The 18,118-nt window shown below is 34.2% G+C and overlaps 2 protein-coding genes across 2 annotated transcripts; both read left to right on the top strand.

Moving 5' to 3' along the window:
• Window positions 1–6,947: 6,947 nt before the first annotated feature.
• LOC145317279 (uncharacterized) lies at window positions 6,948–8,454 on the top strand. The gene is made up of 4 exons (XM_080158289.1): window positions 6,948–7,053; window positions 7,283–7,414; window positions 7,919–8,029; window positions 8,224–8,454. Exons 1-4 carry the CDS (start codon window positions 6,965–6,967, stop codon window positions 8,306–8,308), a joined length of 417 nt encoding a protein of 138 aa, XP_080014415.1. The 5' UTR covers window positions 6,948–6,964; the 3' UTR covers window positions 8,309–8,454.
• Window positions 8,455–9,620: 1,166 nt separating this feature from the next.
• LOC145317285 (uncharacterized) lies at window positions 9,621–12,193 on the top strand. The gene is made up of 3 exons (XM_080158303.1): window positions 9,621–10,730; window positions 10,964–11,031; window positions 11,395–12,193. Exons 1-3 carry the CDS (start codon window positions 10,714–10,716, stop codon window positions 11,640–11,642), a joined length of 333 nt encoding a protein of 110 aa, XP_080014429.1. The 5' UTR covers window positions 9,621–10,713; the 3' UTR covers window positions 11,643–12,193.
• The last annotated feature ends 5,925 nt before the right edge of the window (window positions 12,194–18,118 follow it).

The following is an 18,118-nucleotide window of genomic DNA, read 5'->3' as shown; positions in this document are numbered from 1 at the left end:
TTTTGGTTTGTTGGTGTTTTGTTGTTAAACTAAACTTACTAACATGATGTCTGTTTGTGGGTTTGTACCAACAAATCTCGTTAACCGTTGAACAAATTGGGTCCCTCTAACCATATAACTTAACCTAGCCTAACCTAACACAGTCATTTTGTCGGGAGAGGGGGGGGGGAGGGTAAAGTTTTAAAAAATAGAAGAAAAAAATTAGGATAATGCCGGTGTTGTTTAAAACTATAATCCTCGGTAAGTAATGCTTTACAATAATTATCTATATTATTTTTAGAACACAACTAGAACCACAACATCTCCAATAAGGCCAATAAATATTACCCCACCTCCATCTCCACGGGCACGGCACCCCTCCGCGAGTCAACGGACCGCGAGAGTTGTAGTTCCTCCTGCAACATCATCACGACCCCAGTCCCAGTCATCACGACCCCAGGGATCATCTGGCCCTTCTGGTGAGATGGAAGAAAGCGAGGTATTATTTTTATTTCATTTTGTCATCCAGAGGATACAAATTACAATTATTTAGGATATATATCGACTTAGCCTGGAAAAAATAACTTGTAAGATTTGACTAAATTTTTGGTAAACATTGACCAATAAAAATTTACCTTGTAAATTTTTACAAACAAGTTGGTCAAATTTTACCAAGTTGATTTTTTGGTCAAAGTCCAAAAATCTGGACTTAGCCTAAAAATTTACCTTGTCAATTTTTACCAAAAAGTTGGTCAAATTTTACCAAGTTTTTTTGTTTGTCAAAGTCCAAAAATGATGGAAGATGCTTAGGATCACTTGCTCTTGTTTGTGGATAGTCTTCTTTTCTACCACGTAGTTTTTAAAATACCAAGACTTGAAAATATGTGGTTTAATATGTTTAATTTTAAGGATTTGTTCACCGGGGCCGTTATGAACCAAATTCAGAACCAATTTCAGCAGCTACGTACTTTCTTGACCTCACACATGAAAAATCAAATAGAGCCCATTAATGCGTCCATCAGAAACTTGGTAAACAAAACGTCCACAAACCATGAATTAGTGAAGAATGAAATCAAAGACCTGCAAGACAGTGTATCAAGAGATATGGCTGAAAATACTGTAACCCTGACAACAGAAATGAAGAAAACCGGAAAAATAGTGGAAACCTTGGTGACTGATCTAAGAAGACTGACCAATGTGGATGAGCTTGATGAGGAGGAGGCGAATAAAGGGCCTAGTGAGAATCAGGATGTTGTCGTGGACCGTATTTTCTCACCAGAATTTTACAAAGAAAGAATACAGAACCATGACCCCTTGGAAAAAGATGGTTATATGCGAAGAGAAGAAATTGTCTTTTTCATCCAAAATTTCGATGACTCACTGAAAGTGGATAAAGGCTGGCAAACCTTACTGAAAGTATGCCGAGACATCATAACCTTCCTATATGTCGTGTTCGAGCAGTTCACCTTTGACGCCCACATCACCGCTGCCTTTTGGACTGCTCCGGAACTTATTGATGACGAAACTGGTAAGTAAATATTATTTTGTAAATTTGACATGATGAGAAAACGTTTAAAACAGGGAGAAGGGAGGTGGGGGCAAGAGAAATAAACCGAATGAAAGGGGCATTGCTATTCTTGCTAGCAGGTGACCATGTACAATAATCTTTTTATATATATATTTTATTTGTGAAAATAAATCTTGTGCAGAATATACACCCCTGGTACAATAATAAACATGTACCTATGCATAGTTAATTGAAAATTTCATTATTATTTCAGTGGAACGTTTCTTGGATCATTGTAAGTTAGTGCTTAACGAGACGTACCTACATGAAGCTATCCCACCAAATTTGTGGAGAACAGGAACCTATGTGTCTTCAAGCGACCTTTTTCTAGTGAGGAACCACGTACAAGCTTGTAGGTAATTCAATTATTTATCGCATCTATTCCGCGTCTATTAAATGTGAAAGTGGTAGTTTCACAAAATGCATTTCAATGTTCTTTAGTTAAAAAAGTAGTTTCACGAAATGTTAACTGCATATTGTATTCTTGTTAAATTGTTAAACTACATTTCTATGGCATATGTTTCAAAGAATTTCAATTTTGTACCATGTATTTTTTTATGTGGCAAGACTTTTAGTTCATCTTTTCTTGATATATGTTATATGTTATATATTGAGACTGTTTTGATATAAACCCTTTTTTTATCTAGGTTCAAGCGCAATTTCGAACACACTTTTAAAAAGGACGCGACTGGTTTTTGTGAAAATATGAAGAGGGCCGAAGATTATATGATTGCTAATGATGATCCTGTCTGCTGGAGGTTATTTCGAGGGCTGGTAACGCGAAAACAAGAACGCGCATTGTCAACCCCCCTCTACAAGTTCGAACAGGTTTTTGAACTCAAGCCAAGCAAGGAGACAAGCAATAAGAAAGGCAAGAAAGACAAGAAAGACAAGAAAGACAAGAAAGACAAGAAGGAAAAGCCACAGAAACGATCAGCCTTACAGATGTGTGAATTGTATCTGGCCCCTGCAGAGATACAAAGAATTAAGCGGCGTATTAAACCGAAGACAATCACAACTTCAACACCAGGTGTTACAGCCGAAGACAAGAAATTTTACTACATGTTAGGTGCCCACTCAATGGGTTGCTTACCCCACGAAGTTCAAGGAAAGAACCAGATTTACTTGAAAAGAAACAATGACAGGTCGAGTACTACATTTCAGATCAAAAATTATGCAGACATTGGGAATGCAAAGAAATCCAAGCAATTTTTCAAGACAGTCCATAGTGATAAGAAGGTTATAGCAAGAGCTGTAATGTATTATACGTACGCCACAATAAATTTGAAACCAGAAATGAGTGAAGAACAGACAAAGATTCACAATGCCAGTGAGAAAGCAACAAAAATTTCCAGAAATAGAAAGATCGGAAGAATGAACACCACTGCTGATGAATCCACTGCTGATGATTCCACTGCTGATGATTCCGCTGCTGATGATTCCACTGCTGATGAATCCACTGATGGTGAAGACAATGATGGTGAAGGCAATCATGGTGGAGGCAATGCTGTTGAAGACAATGATGCTGAAGGCAATGCTGTTGAAGAAAATGGTATGGAAAACATTGCTGATGAAGAAAGCAACAATGGTGAGGAGCTTGTAATTGATGACGGAGGCGACGACGTTGAAATGAATTCAAATGATGATCAGATTGGGAATGAGTTACGCATACCACCCGCGGAGAATCCAGCAGTAACTCCAGAACCAGTAAAGCAACCAGTAAAGCCACGTAGGTTATATGAAGATCCAATTGTCAACAGCCAGTCCAATAATAAACCCAAAGTAAATGTATTTGAAAACATCACAAGCTCCAAAAGGAAGAAGCATGGAAAGGGCTCGAAAAAGTCGAAGAAGATAATTATTTGTGAAACAGACGATGAGGGCCAAAATGTGGGAAATCTTGATGATACAGTGCCAATGCAAGATGATGAACCACCACCAAACTTTCCACCACTGCAAAGACAGAAAGAATTTTATGGACGAAATAATTCAATCACAGGTACATATTTGTTGAACATTAATTATTATTTATAAGTTTTATCTTTCCTCGTATTGTGTATATACTGCACAAGATTTTTTTTCCTCTGCTACTAATTTTTTTTAAATTTTTCTTCCCCCCCCCCCTAGCTTTTTTTCACCAAGTAGGGGGAAAATTGAAAAATATTTAAAGAACTCTATGATTTATTTATTCTATCCCTCCTACAACACATTTCCTTTTAAAATTTTTTTTCCACCAAGTAGGGGGGGTGGGGGGGTGGAAAAAATGTTTTCAGTACTTGCTTTTTGTTTGGAAACGTATAAAATTAATGTATAAATTAATTATTTACAGGCAACAGTAACGAGAGACAGGTGACTGGAAAGGCAACAAGTGTCGTGGAGGAAAGCAGCAGTGATGAGAATGATGAGGATGCCGAAGGTATTGTTATTTATAGTTTGAAAAACGTAGGAACTGTATCACCTAAATTTAAGTTTATTAATATTTTAGTTGAGAAGTAGTCTTAGATAAAAACCCTGTGGATTAATTTTGTTTTAAGGGAAACTTCGTACAGGCCCTGACAGGGTTTTAGGCTAAAATTTGTATGGGCGCAGCCGCTATCTATAATACTAAGTAGCTTAATGTCTGTCCGGCCGTCAGAAGCTTAAGATCTCAGTAACCACTGAATCGATCGAGGTTACTGTAAAATTTTACCACCTTTTAAATCGTATAGGCTGGTAAAATTTTACCATAAAAGTGGTAAAAACTAGGTTTTTTATGGTATTAATTGTGTCCTGGAGATCGGATTCTACTCTTCTGTGTATTGGTCCTGCGGTGATTTTAAGCTATTTCCTTGGAGGGGGGGGGGGGGGGGGGGGGTTGGGTAACATTTATACTATTTGAAATAATGACTATAATAATTATTTAGATGATGTGCCGATCATTCCAAAGAAGAACCGGGAGCGAAGGCAAACCGCATTGGAAGCCGAAGCAAAAACCAAGAGAAGTTTACAGCTGGACTCAAATGAACCATCATTCGAGGTGGATAACGAAGATGACGGAAACGAGAGTGACGAAATTTTGGAGGTTGAGGACATTGAGGGCAAGAATGACGGCAATGCAAGTAAGGAAATTCGGATACATCCATGTGGAATAATATTACCCAAACTTGCCATTATAATTGAAAACCACACGGGTCATTATGAGGTTGTTGCAGTAGGCTCAAATGTTTCTATACACAACCAAAGGGAAATTTTAGAACTCATCAACATTGACGGTAAGTTACAGGTCTTAATGTAATAAATGGGGGGGGGGGGGGTGGGCGAAAGTGACACTTTTTGAAACCAAAACTAAAACCAGCCTAATTTTTTTGGGGCTTTTATTGGCGGTTCTCGGCGGTGGCGACGCCGTTTCTTCACAGTTCCATATTGTACCCCTATAAAGCAACTGCCAATGCAAAATTCCCCCTTTTATCTTTGATTGGCATATAAATATAGGGTAAAAAATATTGCTTGTTTTCATTTGAATCTGATTAATAGTAACTAATGTTCATATAGGTATGGAAATAATATTGAAGCTACAATTATGTACATTTGCTTTAACATTTTTTATTTCTTTGTAGGAGAAAAAGCAAAGTGGAAAAAAGATGAAGAAGAAGGTGAATTAATTTCTGACATCAAAGAAGAAGCACCAGAAAGTGATGATACAGATCAAGGTCATCAATCAGACCCAGACACTGGAACTGGCAGTAGTAGTAGTAGTGAAGAAGAAGAAGATGAACGCAGGCCAAAAGCAAAAGTGGCCCAAAAGCCAAAGCCTACCAAAGAAGTTCCTAAACGTCCCAGAAAACAAACAACATTTCCATCAACGAATCAAATTGAAGCGGTGTTGTACAGAAACCAGAGCAGAGCAAGCACGAGCAGAGCACAAAATGAAAGCCGGGAATATGCTGAAAGTTGCGCAGGCACATCAAATCCTGATGAAGACGTAAACCCAGAACCAGGTTGTAGTTATAGTCAACTCAGTCCAGAGCCAGGTTGTAGTAATAGTCAACTCAGTGAGCAACCTAACCAAATTAGGATGCAGCAAATGTTGAACAGAACAAATACACATTTGCCCGATTTCGGCCAGCGTGGTGAGACTCGGACAAGAAGAGATGCCAACAAACGAGTAAAGGCCAACATGAAGAAGCAAAGATTGTGGGAACAGGGAATCAGGCCTGAAGATGAAGAGTTAGAGAAGAAGAAAAGATCAAGCTCCAGACCACCACAGAGAGCAAGTTCTCAACAATGTTCTCAGAACATAAACAATTACAGTATCTTTGGCAGCTACATTACAGCTGATTCGGGAAAGGGGTGTATATTCTGCACAAGAAATATTGTTTGTCCACGGCTAAAAATTTTTAAAATTTACAAATGTTTTCAGTTTTCTTAATTATTACCTTTTTTTCTTACCTCCATCTATTTATATTTAATGAAATATAATATACATCCCTGTGCAGACTTGGAAAAAATATTACACATCCGAACCATGTAGAATATACATCCCTGGCAGAATGGAGACAAGTATTATTCGTCGGAACTTTCGTCTGAAAACGAAGTACAAGACGAAGAACAAGACGAAGAACAAGACGAAGAACAAGACGAAGACCTGATAGCTCCCAGTCAATCCCAATAATTCCAGGACTTTACGTATATATATATTTATATGTAATTTTTTTTTATTTCATAAGTTTCATCTTCAACTTTTTTTTATAATATCTAGAAAGGAGTAGTTTCCCAAAATGCATTTGAAGTTAATTTAGTGAACCGTATATTTGAACCTGTTTAAATGTGTTTAAACTCTATTTATATGGCATAAATTTGAAGAAAGTTAAATTTTCTACCACGTACTTTTACCATCTTAACAAAGAAAAATATGCAATTCACAAAATTAAGTTCAAATGCATTTTGTGAAACTACCCCTTTCCACCAATTAAGTTTAATGAGCTTAAAGTTAAGAGCTTAAACTGAAAATTTTTTGTTGTATAATCTGTCGCATTTTTTGTAATTCAGTATATAGCAGTTGTAGTTTACCCCCTAAACTAAGGAAAAAAAGTATTCACAACTAGCTTTTGTTAATTTTATATATTTGTTTAATTTTGTATATAAATATTATATATATGACAGTTATCGTAGGGAATGTTTTAATTAATACGGTGGTAGATTTCCATGGTAAAATCCGTAATGTTTATGTGCTGTAATTAAAAAAGAGAACGTTTCAAATTTGTATTAACTTTTTGTAAATGAAATTTGTCTATATACTTGTTTACAATATAAGATATACCAATATGTGATCTTGCTGGACCCTATTATATTAAAATTCCCTACGTCAGTTTTTTGGACATTTATTCATGAAAATTTAATTACCAGTGATAATTTGTTTCTTTTCAAATTTAATATAGAATGTCCGACATGTCCATGTCAGCCACAGCAGCAGCCGACTTAGAGAGAGACGAACAGCACGAAGAACAGAAGCCGGAAACCACAAGTGGGTGAGTAATATTTTAATATGTATAAAACGAAGTAGAATGATGTCTGTCTGTCTGTCTGTCTGTCCGTCCGTCCGTCCCTAGCTATATTTTGGTAACCATTCATCGAATCGGATTCGACAATCCATCACAACATAATTACATAAATACATATTACATATTTTTTGGTAATTACTTCTTTGGGCAAAGGTCCGATTACCTGGGATATATAATATATATTTATATATTTCAGTGATAGCGAAAAAGAGAAGAACGAAATGAGTGTGTCTGAGCCTGAGCTGCCTGCTAAGCTGGCTGACCTGCCTGATACCCCTCCTAAATCGTCTGATACAGAAGATTTGAACCTAACTTTGGATTGCACTACGTAAGTTTATTTATTTTTGTTACCATTCTATTTCTGTTCGGAAGGTGGTAGTAGCCGGATTGAAAAGAGTAGGATAAACATTATTGTTATGGCGAATAATTATAGTTTCATTCAGGGGTGTACATTACGCACAAGATTTATTTTGTTCCCGTGGTACAAAATTTTGTATTTTTTTCCCACCTATTTTTATCTCACCAAGTAGGGACGGAAATGGAGAAATATTGAAAGAACTAAAATTTTTGGTCCTACCACACATATTTTAGTTATTTTCCCCCCACCACCTGAACAGGAGATCCCATATAGGATATACACCCCTGATATTTCAAATTAGCAGCTACGCTAAACCCTCTAATATGAAGTATATCTCTTAAAGTTTCTTTTGCCACTCCCTTCCCTTGCCGGTACCTATGAGAAGAACCCGATCTGTTCAGTGGTTATCGAGATCCTTCGGTACATAAACACGGACATCCTGTTACTTTAGTATTATTTTTTTTTATTTTTCAGGGACGACGATGGATGGGAGACAATGCAGAAAATAAAACAAGACCTTGGGGCAGCAAAGCAAAAAATTGCTTCTTTGGAAGAGGAGATCGCTTGTTTGGAAACACAAACAAAGTAAGAAATTTTTTTCACTTCTTTTTTTGGTATTTAATCCGGGCGACTGTGTTGTAAATGATTTTTCGGTACTGACAAATTCACCTTTATATATTACAAAACTAGCAAGTATGCCTCTAGGGGTAAGGTGGGAGGGGTAAATGTGGACCAAAAAAAAGTTTACTATTTAATTATAATATGATTGCTTAATTCAGGGAGCAATCCAAGAGATGTCCGGCGGCACAAAAGGATGACCAGAAGGTCGGACAAGCCTCTGTTATGGAAGGAGAAGCAAAGTAAGATATCCTATTATATAAAGTAGTAAGCGTTTTTTGTCTGTCCCGAAGGATAACCGCTAAACCGATATTGTTCTCCTTTAAAGTGAAGCTTCTTATAGGTCCTGGAAAGGTTTTAAACTATTTTTGTGCAGGGTGTCTTCACCCCCTCCCCCAAAAAATATTTTTACTCTTCTGAAACTGAAATTGAAAATGGGAAGATGTTGATTTTTCCCCTTCCAACCTTAAGTGCCCCTAGAGGTTTCTAGGGGCGTAGCCACTAGTTTCTTTTAATAATCTTTTTTCATACTTTATCCGGGCGACTGTGTTGTAAATGATTTTTCGGTACAGACAAATTCACCTTTATATATTACAAAACTAGCAAGTATGCCTCTAGGGGTAAGGTGGGAGTGGTAAATGTGGACCATAAAAAGTTTACTATTTAATAATAATATGATTGCTTAATTCAGGGAGCAATCCGAGAAATGTCCGGCGGCACAAAAGGATGACCAGAAGGTCGGACAAGCCTCTGTTATGGAAGGAGAAGCAAAGTAAGATATCCTATTATATAAAGTAGTAAGCGTTTTTTGTCTGTCCCGAAGGATAACCGCTAAACCGATATTGTTCTCCTTTAAAGTGAAGCTTCTTATATGTCCTGGAAAGGTTTTAAACTATTTTTGTGCAGGGTGTCTTCACCCCCTCCCCCAAAAAATATTTTTACTCTTCTGAAACTGAAATTGAAAATGGGAAGATGTTGATTTTTCCCCTTCCAACCTTAAGTGCCCCTAGAGGTTTCTAGGGGCGTAGCCACTAGTTTCTTTTAATAATCTTTTTTCATACTTTATCCGGGCGACTGTGTTGTAAATGATTTTTCGGTACAGACAAATTCACCTTTATATATTACAAAACTAGCAAGTATGCCTCTAGGGGTAAGGTGGGAGTGGTAAATGTGGACCATAAAAAGTTTACTATTTAATAATAATATGATTGCTTAATTCAGGGAGCAATCCGAGAAATGTCCGGCGGCACAAAAGGATGACCAGAAGGTCGGACAAGCCTCTGTTATGGAAGGAGAAGCAAAGTAAGATATCCTATTATATAAAGTAGTAAGCGTTTTTTGTCTGTCCCGAAGGATAACCGCTAAACCGATATTGTTCTCCTTTAAAGTGAAGCTTCTTATAGGTCCTGGAAAGGTTTTAAACTATTTTTGTGCAGGGTGTCTTCACCCCCTCCCCCAAAAAATATTTTTACTCTTCTGAAACTGAAATTGAAAATGGGAAGATGTTGATTTTTCCCCTTCCAACCTTAAGTGCCCCTAGAGGTTTCTAGGGGCGTAGCCACTAGTTTCTTTTAATAATCTTTTTTCATACTTTATCCGGGCGACTGTGTTGTAAATGATTTTTCGGTACAGACAAATTCACCTTTATATATTACAAAACTAGCAAGTATGCCTCTAGGGGTAAGGTGGGAGTGGTAAATGTGGACCATAAAAAGTTTACTATTTAATAATAATATGATTGCTTAATTCAGGGAGCAATCCGAGAAATGTCCGGCGGCACAAAAGGATGACCAGAAGGTCGGACAAGCCTCTGTTATGGAAGGAGAAGCAAAGTAAGATATCCTATTATATAAAGTAGTAAGCGTTTTTTGTCTGTCCCGAAGGATAACCGCTAAACCGATATTGTTCTCCTTTAAAGTGAAGCTTCTTATATGTCCTGGAAAGGTTTTAAACTATTTTTGTGCAGGGTGTCTTCACCCCCTCCCCCAAAAAATATTTTTACTCTTCTGAAACTGAAATTGAAAATGGGAAGATGTTGATTTTTCCCCTTCCAACCTTAAGTGCCCCTAGAGGTTTCTAGGGGCGTAGCCACTAGTTTCTTTTAATAATCTTTTTTCATACTTTATCCGGGCGACTGTGTTGTAAATGATTTTTCGGTACAGACAAATTCACCTTTATATATTACAAAACTATAGCAAGTATGCCTCTAGGGGTAAGGTGGGAGTGGTAAATGTGGACCATAAAAAGTTTACTATTTAATAATAATATGATTGCTTAATTCAGGGAGCAATCCGAGAAATGTCCGGCGGCACAAAAGGATGACCAGAAGGTCGGACAAGCCTCTGTTATGGAAGGAGAAGCAAAGTAAGATATTTCTTTTAATATTATTTTTTCATACTTTATCCGGGCGACAGTGTTGTAAATGATTTTTCTGTAAAGACAAATTCAACGTGTTCCTTTATTTATTAAAAGCGAGTACTAGCAAGTACGCCTCTAGCTGGGTAAGGTGGAAGGGGTAAATGTGGAACCAAAAAGTTAACTACTTAATTTAAATAGATTATTATATATATATTGTTTAATTCAGGAACAAAACAGCTGCAGCTGGCTCTCCAGAAAATTCGGATGAGAACGAGGTTAAGGAAGTCACTGTTATGGAAACACCAGCAAAGTAAGATTTTTTAAAAATTGTTTTTACTACTTTATCCTGGCGACTGTGTTGTAAATGATTTTTCTGTACGCTAAACCCTCTAATATGAAGTATATCCTTAAAGTTTCTTTTGCCACTCCCTTCCCTTGCCGGTACCTATGAGAAGAACCCGATCGGTTCAGCGGTTAACAAGATCCTTCGCTACATACAAACAAAAATCGTTTTACTTTGTAGTATAGATTGTTTAATTTCAGGATGGAAGACAAACCGGATTTTGATATAATTTATGAGAACATAAAGAATCCAGGACCAAAAAGCCCAGGTATAGTACAATATTTATACTAGCGACTGTGCCCAAAGCATATAGTGAAACATTTCTGTACTAGGCACTAAGAAAATGCCGTAATACATTGTATTATTACACTAGGTTAGGTTAGGTTAGGTTAGGTTAGGTTAGGTTAGGTTAGGTTAGGTTAGGTTAGGTTAGGTTAGGTTAGGTTAGGTTAGGTTAGGTTAGAATAGGCTAGGCTAGGCTAGGCTAGGCTAGGCTAGGCTAGGCTAAAACTAGAAATATTACTCTTTCTATTAATACACTAGGTTAGGTTAGGCTAGAAAAAAAAACTATTGTAAAATTGAAGTATTTTTTTGTAAAAAAAAATAATTTTAAAAAATATTTTAATTTCAGTGTATCGGGTGTCAGATGATGAGCAGGAGATGTTTGAACCACCCCCTCCTACAATCCCGCCAGCATCAAAACTGAGTAGGCGCAAAAGAACTGCAACACCGGGGAAAATCAAGACCTGCGCCCATGGACGCAGTCCCCGAAGCGAGCTGCCAACAAACACAAGACTCATCGAATGCACCTATTGTTGTGCAGACTGCCGCGTCTTCTTTCACAAGAGGCAAAAGGAAAGAAAAGAAGGACAAAAGTAAGCTGATGTATAATAGTCCTTCCAGTCAGATCATATATAAACTATTTGTGATAAAAAAGTGATATATATCAAGATATCTTGAGTCAAAAATATGTTTAACCACCTTTAATTTGTACGTACATTAATCTATATGACAGTTTTGACAGTTTTGTTCTGACGATGAGAATATTCATATAATATTATATTTGAAACCGCTATTCCTATATAGCAAATTTTTGAAAATTTAATAATGGAAAGTAACTTCGTAATATATTTTTCTTGTGTATAAAAATGTTCTAGTATAAAGTACAATTAGAATCCAGATCTCAGCAATTAAAACCTATGTATATTTGTGTTAATTTCTCAGCTTAAACCGATTAAACATGCAGTTATATTATCTGAATAAAACTATGTAATATTTGGTCATTTAAACCACGTCTAGAATTATAGACTAATTAAGAAAATTTCTGTGAATATATACCTATATAGTATCGCGCTATCGTACCTATGTAAATCATTATGTAAAAAAATATGTTTAAGTGTTTCAATCAATAAAGATAATAATGAAAACAATTTTTTTTTTATTTTTGCGATTTGTGTACAAGCGATGTTTTTCTATAATTAAGGTCGTTTTTTACCACTTTCTCATGATTTTTACCACCCGTTTTTACCACAATTATTGGTAAATTTTTACCATATTTACCCTATTTCTGGTAAAATTTTACCAGTTTAGGGCAAAAATATTACCAGGTGTTGAACAGTTTTACCACTTTTTCGGTAAAATCTACCAGAAATTTGCGGTAAATTTTACCAAAAAAGTGGTAAAAATTGGTCAAAATCTGGTATAAATTTGCGTCCTAAAATGGTAATATTTTACCGGAAATCTGGTAAAATTTTACCGATAATTGTGGTAAAAATCGCTGGTAAAAAGCGTCACAGAGTACCACCAAAAGTGTTTTTACCACGATTACGGTAAAATTTTACCACCTTTTAAATCGTATAGGCTGGTAAAATTTTACCATAAAAGTGGTAAAAACTAGGTTTTTTTATGGTATTAATTCCGTCCTGGGCGTCATTACCTGCTTTTAAAATTTATATACCGCTAAAATCAATAGCGTTTTAATATATGAAAAAAATTATCCTTTTGCTTTCACTAAAAGATCTAAAGATAATGATATCTAAAATTATAAATGTATAAAACTTTTTACTGAAAAAAAAAGACTTATAATTGCAAAAAACTATGAAACACTTTTCCTATTATTTTATTTTGACGAACAATGCCGAGATTTGACCTTGATTATTTTCCTTAAGAAAATACGCAAAATTGATAGTTTAGCAAAAATAGATAATTACAGAAATAAAAGTCCATGCACGGAAATAACACTTAAAGCTAAACTATAAAGAATTAAAAGAAGAACACATGATGCGTGTTGTTGATTCATAAAAAAGCATATTAAAAACTTCCATCTTGAATCAAATGGTACGACAACGAAAACACACTTTTCGTATGTCAAAATTTAATAATTATAATACTTTTTTGGTGTCTAACATCTAAGGTATATAAATTTGATGCAAAATTGCAAAATACAGTATACAGTTTAAGGACAAAATTACATTTTTAGAATTTAATTATAAAGATGGTTCGCTTAAAAAATGGTATTCTGTATTATTAGGATTCATTATTCTAAAATTCAGAGGAATTTGATAATTATATCATATTAAAAATTTTGATAAAAAAAGTATTTTGAATAACATGGTTTTAATAGACATAATTACTTTCAGGTGATAATTAAATTGCTTCGCTTTCTAAATCGTATCTATTACAAGAATCGTCATTATATTATTTGAAATTTATATTCAAAACAAAAATGGCTAAAACTGAAAAAGATATCCGTTGCTTACAGACAGACGTACAGCTTCACTTTTGAATAATTACACATTTTTGTAAATTTGCTTCTTTGTAGAAATATAAAGTTGGTTTTTGTTGCATCAACTTCTAGAAACTGATAATACATCAACTATCAGGGACTACAGGGACATCAACTTCTAGGAACTAATAATACATCAACTATCAGGGACTACAGGGACATCAACTTCTAGAAACTAATAATACATCAACTATCAGGGACTACAGGGACGTTAACTTCTAGAAACTAATAATACATCAACTATCAGGGACTACAGGGACATACACTTCTAGGAACTAATAATACATCAACTATCAGGGACTACAGGGACATCAACTTCTAGAAACTGATAATACATCAACTATCAGGGACTACAGGGACATCAACTTCTAGAAACTGATAATACATCAACTATCAGGGACTACAGGGACATCAACTTCTAGAAACTAATATTACATACAAGATAATAAAGAAGCTTAATTCATGATTTTTGTATGCTTCCTATTTTAAAATAGTTTGATATTAATATCATCTGCCTATTTTATTGTTTCCTTAATGGAGGCCGGATTTAATACTTCTGCGACTAAACTTAAAGTTAGGCGGCTGCGATTATATTTTTAGCTTTCATCTGCCATTTTGTGATGTCAGCGTTTTATTGTCAAGAAAAGTATCTGGAAATGTATGAAAGAATTAAGCAACATACAGACACTTTACAATATTTAAATTGATAAACATAATGAAGCTCTCTTTCTCTGAGCACACCCACATATGAAAGATAGTTAAGCAAAACCTTGGCTTAAATTTCTTAGTTTTCTGACTTAATTTTCTTTTCATTTTTGGTGTGTTGATTTATTTATTGATATAAAAATAAGGAGGGGAAATAAATTGACCCCAAACAGGTACAGCTAATTATTATGTACTTTTAGATAAATATTTGGTTATAAAGGTTTGGTTAATATGAAATTTTATTGTCAATATTCTACATATTACAAACAAAACCAAATACTGACATCACTAAAAAATAATAAAAGCTAAAACTACACTCATACATACAGACAATACTAGTAAAAGAGAAGCTACTCAATTACAAAAACTTATATATTTCCTTTTTTGTTGAGACCTAGCATCCAACGGTTGAGAAAACGTCCTAGAGTAATATAAAGGACAAAATTTATCATTCAACAGACGATATGTTTATCATGGCTATAATACTAAGGTCGGGTAATTATTGGCGGTTAAATAGATGTTTTTATTTAAATAAAGTTGCACATTGGGGTTTGAGGTCTGTGCTTTCTCCAACTCAATCTTTTTTACGTTTGATTGCAAAAATGTAATCCGTATGAACTGTTATCTATTTATTTTACCACCTTGTTTAACAACTGTTGATGGTAAAATATAAAACATTCAAGTACCAGCACAAAAACTATAATTGATTAATTTTACAAATCTGTATATGTAGAATCATTATCTTAAAGTTTACTAGCATGCTAATCTACAAGCATTTTGTTTTGGTCTGTTATGAAAATGAAATTTCTGTTTTTTCTCATCTATGCTTTTTGAGTTTTAATGGTCGTTTCACTCAAAGAGCCTAGTCGAGCATATAAACTCTTCGCCCCCTATTCTGAAAGAGATTTAAAGCGTTAGAGCACTGCATGTATAGGCCCCGCAGAAAAAGCACCAAATAAATTAGTCGCATGCATAGCGATTTAGAGATTTATGGGGTGTAAACCATATTAAACCTGTCATAAATAGCAAAGCTGAGCAGCATTAGTGACGGACATATATTGTAAGTTTTAGAGTAGCATTGTTTCTATCTAAAGCTAGAATCATAAACTTTTTAATGGTAATTTTTTTTGTAGACAATGCTCTTTTTTCTTTATATTAATTCTTCTGACCTAAAAACTCCTTTATTGTGGTATTATATTATATCTAGATAATTCAATTTATCTTCTCCCTTGTTATATTATTAGAAAGACAATCATGACAACACAGCTATATGACAAGAACCACATCATTCATAAAATGGAATCTAATTTATTAGGTAAATAAGGTAAATTTATTAGGTAAATTTAAACATATCTTAAAATTTTCATGGTACGATGGCCAGTATTTTATTAAGGAATAAATCAAAACAAGGATGACAACATCTATAAATGCAAAGCTCTGAAATTAACGGTATGACAGATAAACATTAACTCTTATAGAGTGTAAGAACCAAATTTACAAAATATAAATATAAAAGTTTTGTCAAATTATACGTAAATTTGTTGCAAAACTTCTTAAATACAGATTTCTGTTCAAGGACATGCTGACATTTTTAAGACTTGATTATAGAGATGCTTCGCTTATAATATTGTACCTTATTGTATCAGGAATCAGTACTCCAAAAATCAGTTCAATCGGATAATTATATCAAATAAAAAATTGTTGTTAAAAAAGTCAAAAAATCAACATGTTTAAAATGGACGTACGGGCATTCTGGTAACGATTATAGAGTTGCTACGCTTTTTAAATCGTACCTAACAACTACAGGAATCATTATAAAAAGTTTGAAATCGATAGGACAATTCTAACATGCCTAAATTAACGAAAAAGCTATCCTAACAAAAGATACGCGTTTATGGCATTTGTTGTGAGCTTGAATTTATCATAGCTTTTAACTAAACTTATATTTTAGGTAAGAGTTGTACACATTTGTGAGTCTTTAAAAAGCAGAATCAAATGTTGTTTAAATTTCAACGTGTGCCATGCAAAAAAATACTAAATGTATTGTTTTGTTTGTACTTATTATGCATTGTGCATTTAAAAAAAAAAACATTGTACAATTATGTTCAAAAGTAGTGAATCTATAAAAATATAGATGTGAAAACTTTTTAAAGAGAAAAAAAATAATAATGTATCATTTATCGTTGTTAAAATCACGCTAACCCCTAAACTGATAAAATTTTCTGCTATGGGTAAGTTTCTCATGGATTCCATAATGGTTTTAGTCTATTTTTCTTCCTCTCTCTGATCATCCTTCATTTAGAAAGCCTACATGGTATGTGTGCAGCCGCTAGTGATCATTTATAACATAGAAGAAGAAGACAGAAAACTTTCCAATATTTAATAATATCTTAAATATATTTTTAAGATAGATAAGGAAATACTTGTATATTTATAAAGGAAAGACCATAGTTAAAAAAAAAGTATTAGTACAATGAAAGATAAATTTACAAATGAGACTAAAAAGTACATTTTGTTCTATTTTTCCTGTTCTAATATTAATGAAGGGCAGCCCCTGGCCCTCCCCCCCACCCTCACTCATGATGTTCTCACCGGGAAATACAAAGAAAAAGACTGCAGAAACTAACCTCAAACTTTTACCAACATTTATTTTCTAATTTTCAATTCCCGAACACATTGCTATTGTTTTGCACTTTTACCAAGGATAAATGAGATTTGTGATCAGGGGTTTTAATTGCACTTAACACCTCAGACTCAGAGGGTAATACGAAAGCGTACAAAATGGGTTTTAAAAAATTTTAATTGGTGAGTCCTGCCTTTCCCATTTTTCAACCTCTAAAAAGAATTCCTTGTGGCAAAATCCTATGAACGCCACTAGTTCCATCTGTCAAAAAACGTAATAATCTAGAGAAATTTATATAATGTGTAGTGGAACAAAGTGACTCGAAAATCAGCCATTTGACGTCATAAAAATGAGGGAGATGACAGGAGAAGTGAGAACGAAAACCCTTAAAAGATATGGATAATTCCTAATTTTCACGTAACATGGCTGATTTATGAGTCACTTTGTCCCACTAGTATAATGTTATATTTGTTTGCGAAACCTGACTACTAAATGTAAAGAATTGAAGTGTGATGCAACTCCGTATCTTATCTTGTCTTGATATTATAAAAAATTGCGCATTTTCTTATTAACTTTTGCGCCTTTTAAAGTATGCTTCAAAACAGTCATGATCCTTTTTTGGTTACAGGATATAGTAACTTTTACTTTTTTAACCCAATAAATTTGACGGAAATCTATCAAAATCTATTTATCTACAAACAACTAGTTATCATTGGTTAATTTTTTACGTCTTAAATTCAAAGACATTTAGGAAATAATGATTACTAAAATTGTATCTAGGGCCAATTCCTATGATTCTATATCTTTGCAAGCCTACGGGTGCAGTCACACAACAACTAATCTTATGCAAACTTTTGACTACAAATTGATTTTTTTTGCATGAACTACAAATGCTTTGTTGCTCCTTAGTTTGGTCTGGAGTTAAGGGCAAGTGAAAGAGTGCAAATAAATGTTTTTTTTCTCATATTTTTTTTCAACAGAGAAAAATTAAGGATACATTTTTATAAAGCCCATTAATCTACAAAAGTGTTTTTTAAACTATCAATTTTATTTATAGATCTTTCCCTAGATCCTTGATTATCTTATACCCGGAAAAAAACTAAAGGATTCATTATATAATATTATATATAAATTTATAGTGATTTTTAACAATTTTATCACAATAAAATCACAATATTTTAATATTTTACTTTTATTTCAGAAAGGTAACAAAATATATGAATAAAAGCATTTTTTCATGAG

Source organism: Acartia tonsa, chromosome 1 (assembly GCF_053477335.1).
Source record: "Acartia tonsa isolate MP-2025a chromosome 1, ASM5347733v1, whole genome shotgun sequence".
In the NCBI taxonomy this organism is placed as follows: Eukaryota; Metazoa; Arthropoda; class Copepoda; order Calanoida; family Acartiidae; genus Acartia; species Acartia tonsa.
The sequence above is the reverse complement of the archived record's forward strand: the minus strand, read 5'-3'. Positions and strand labels throughout refer to the sequence as shown.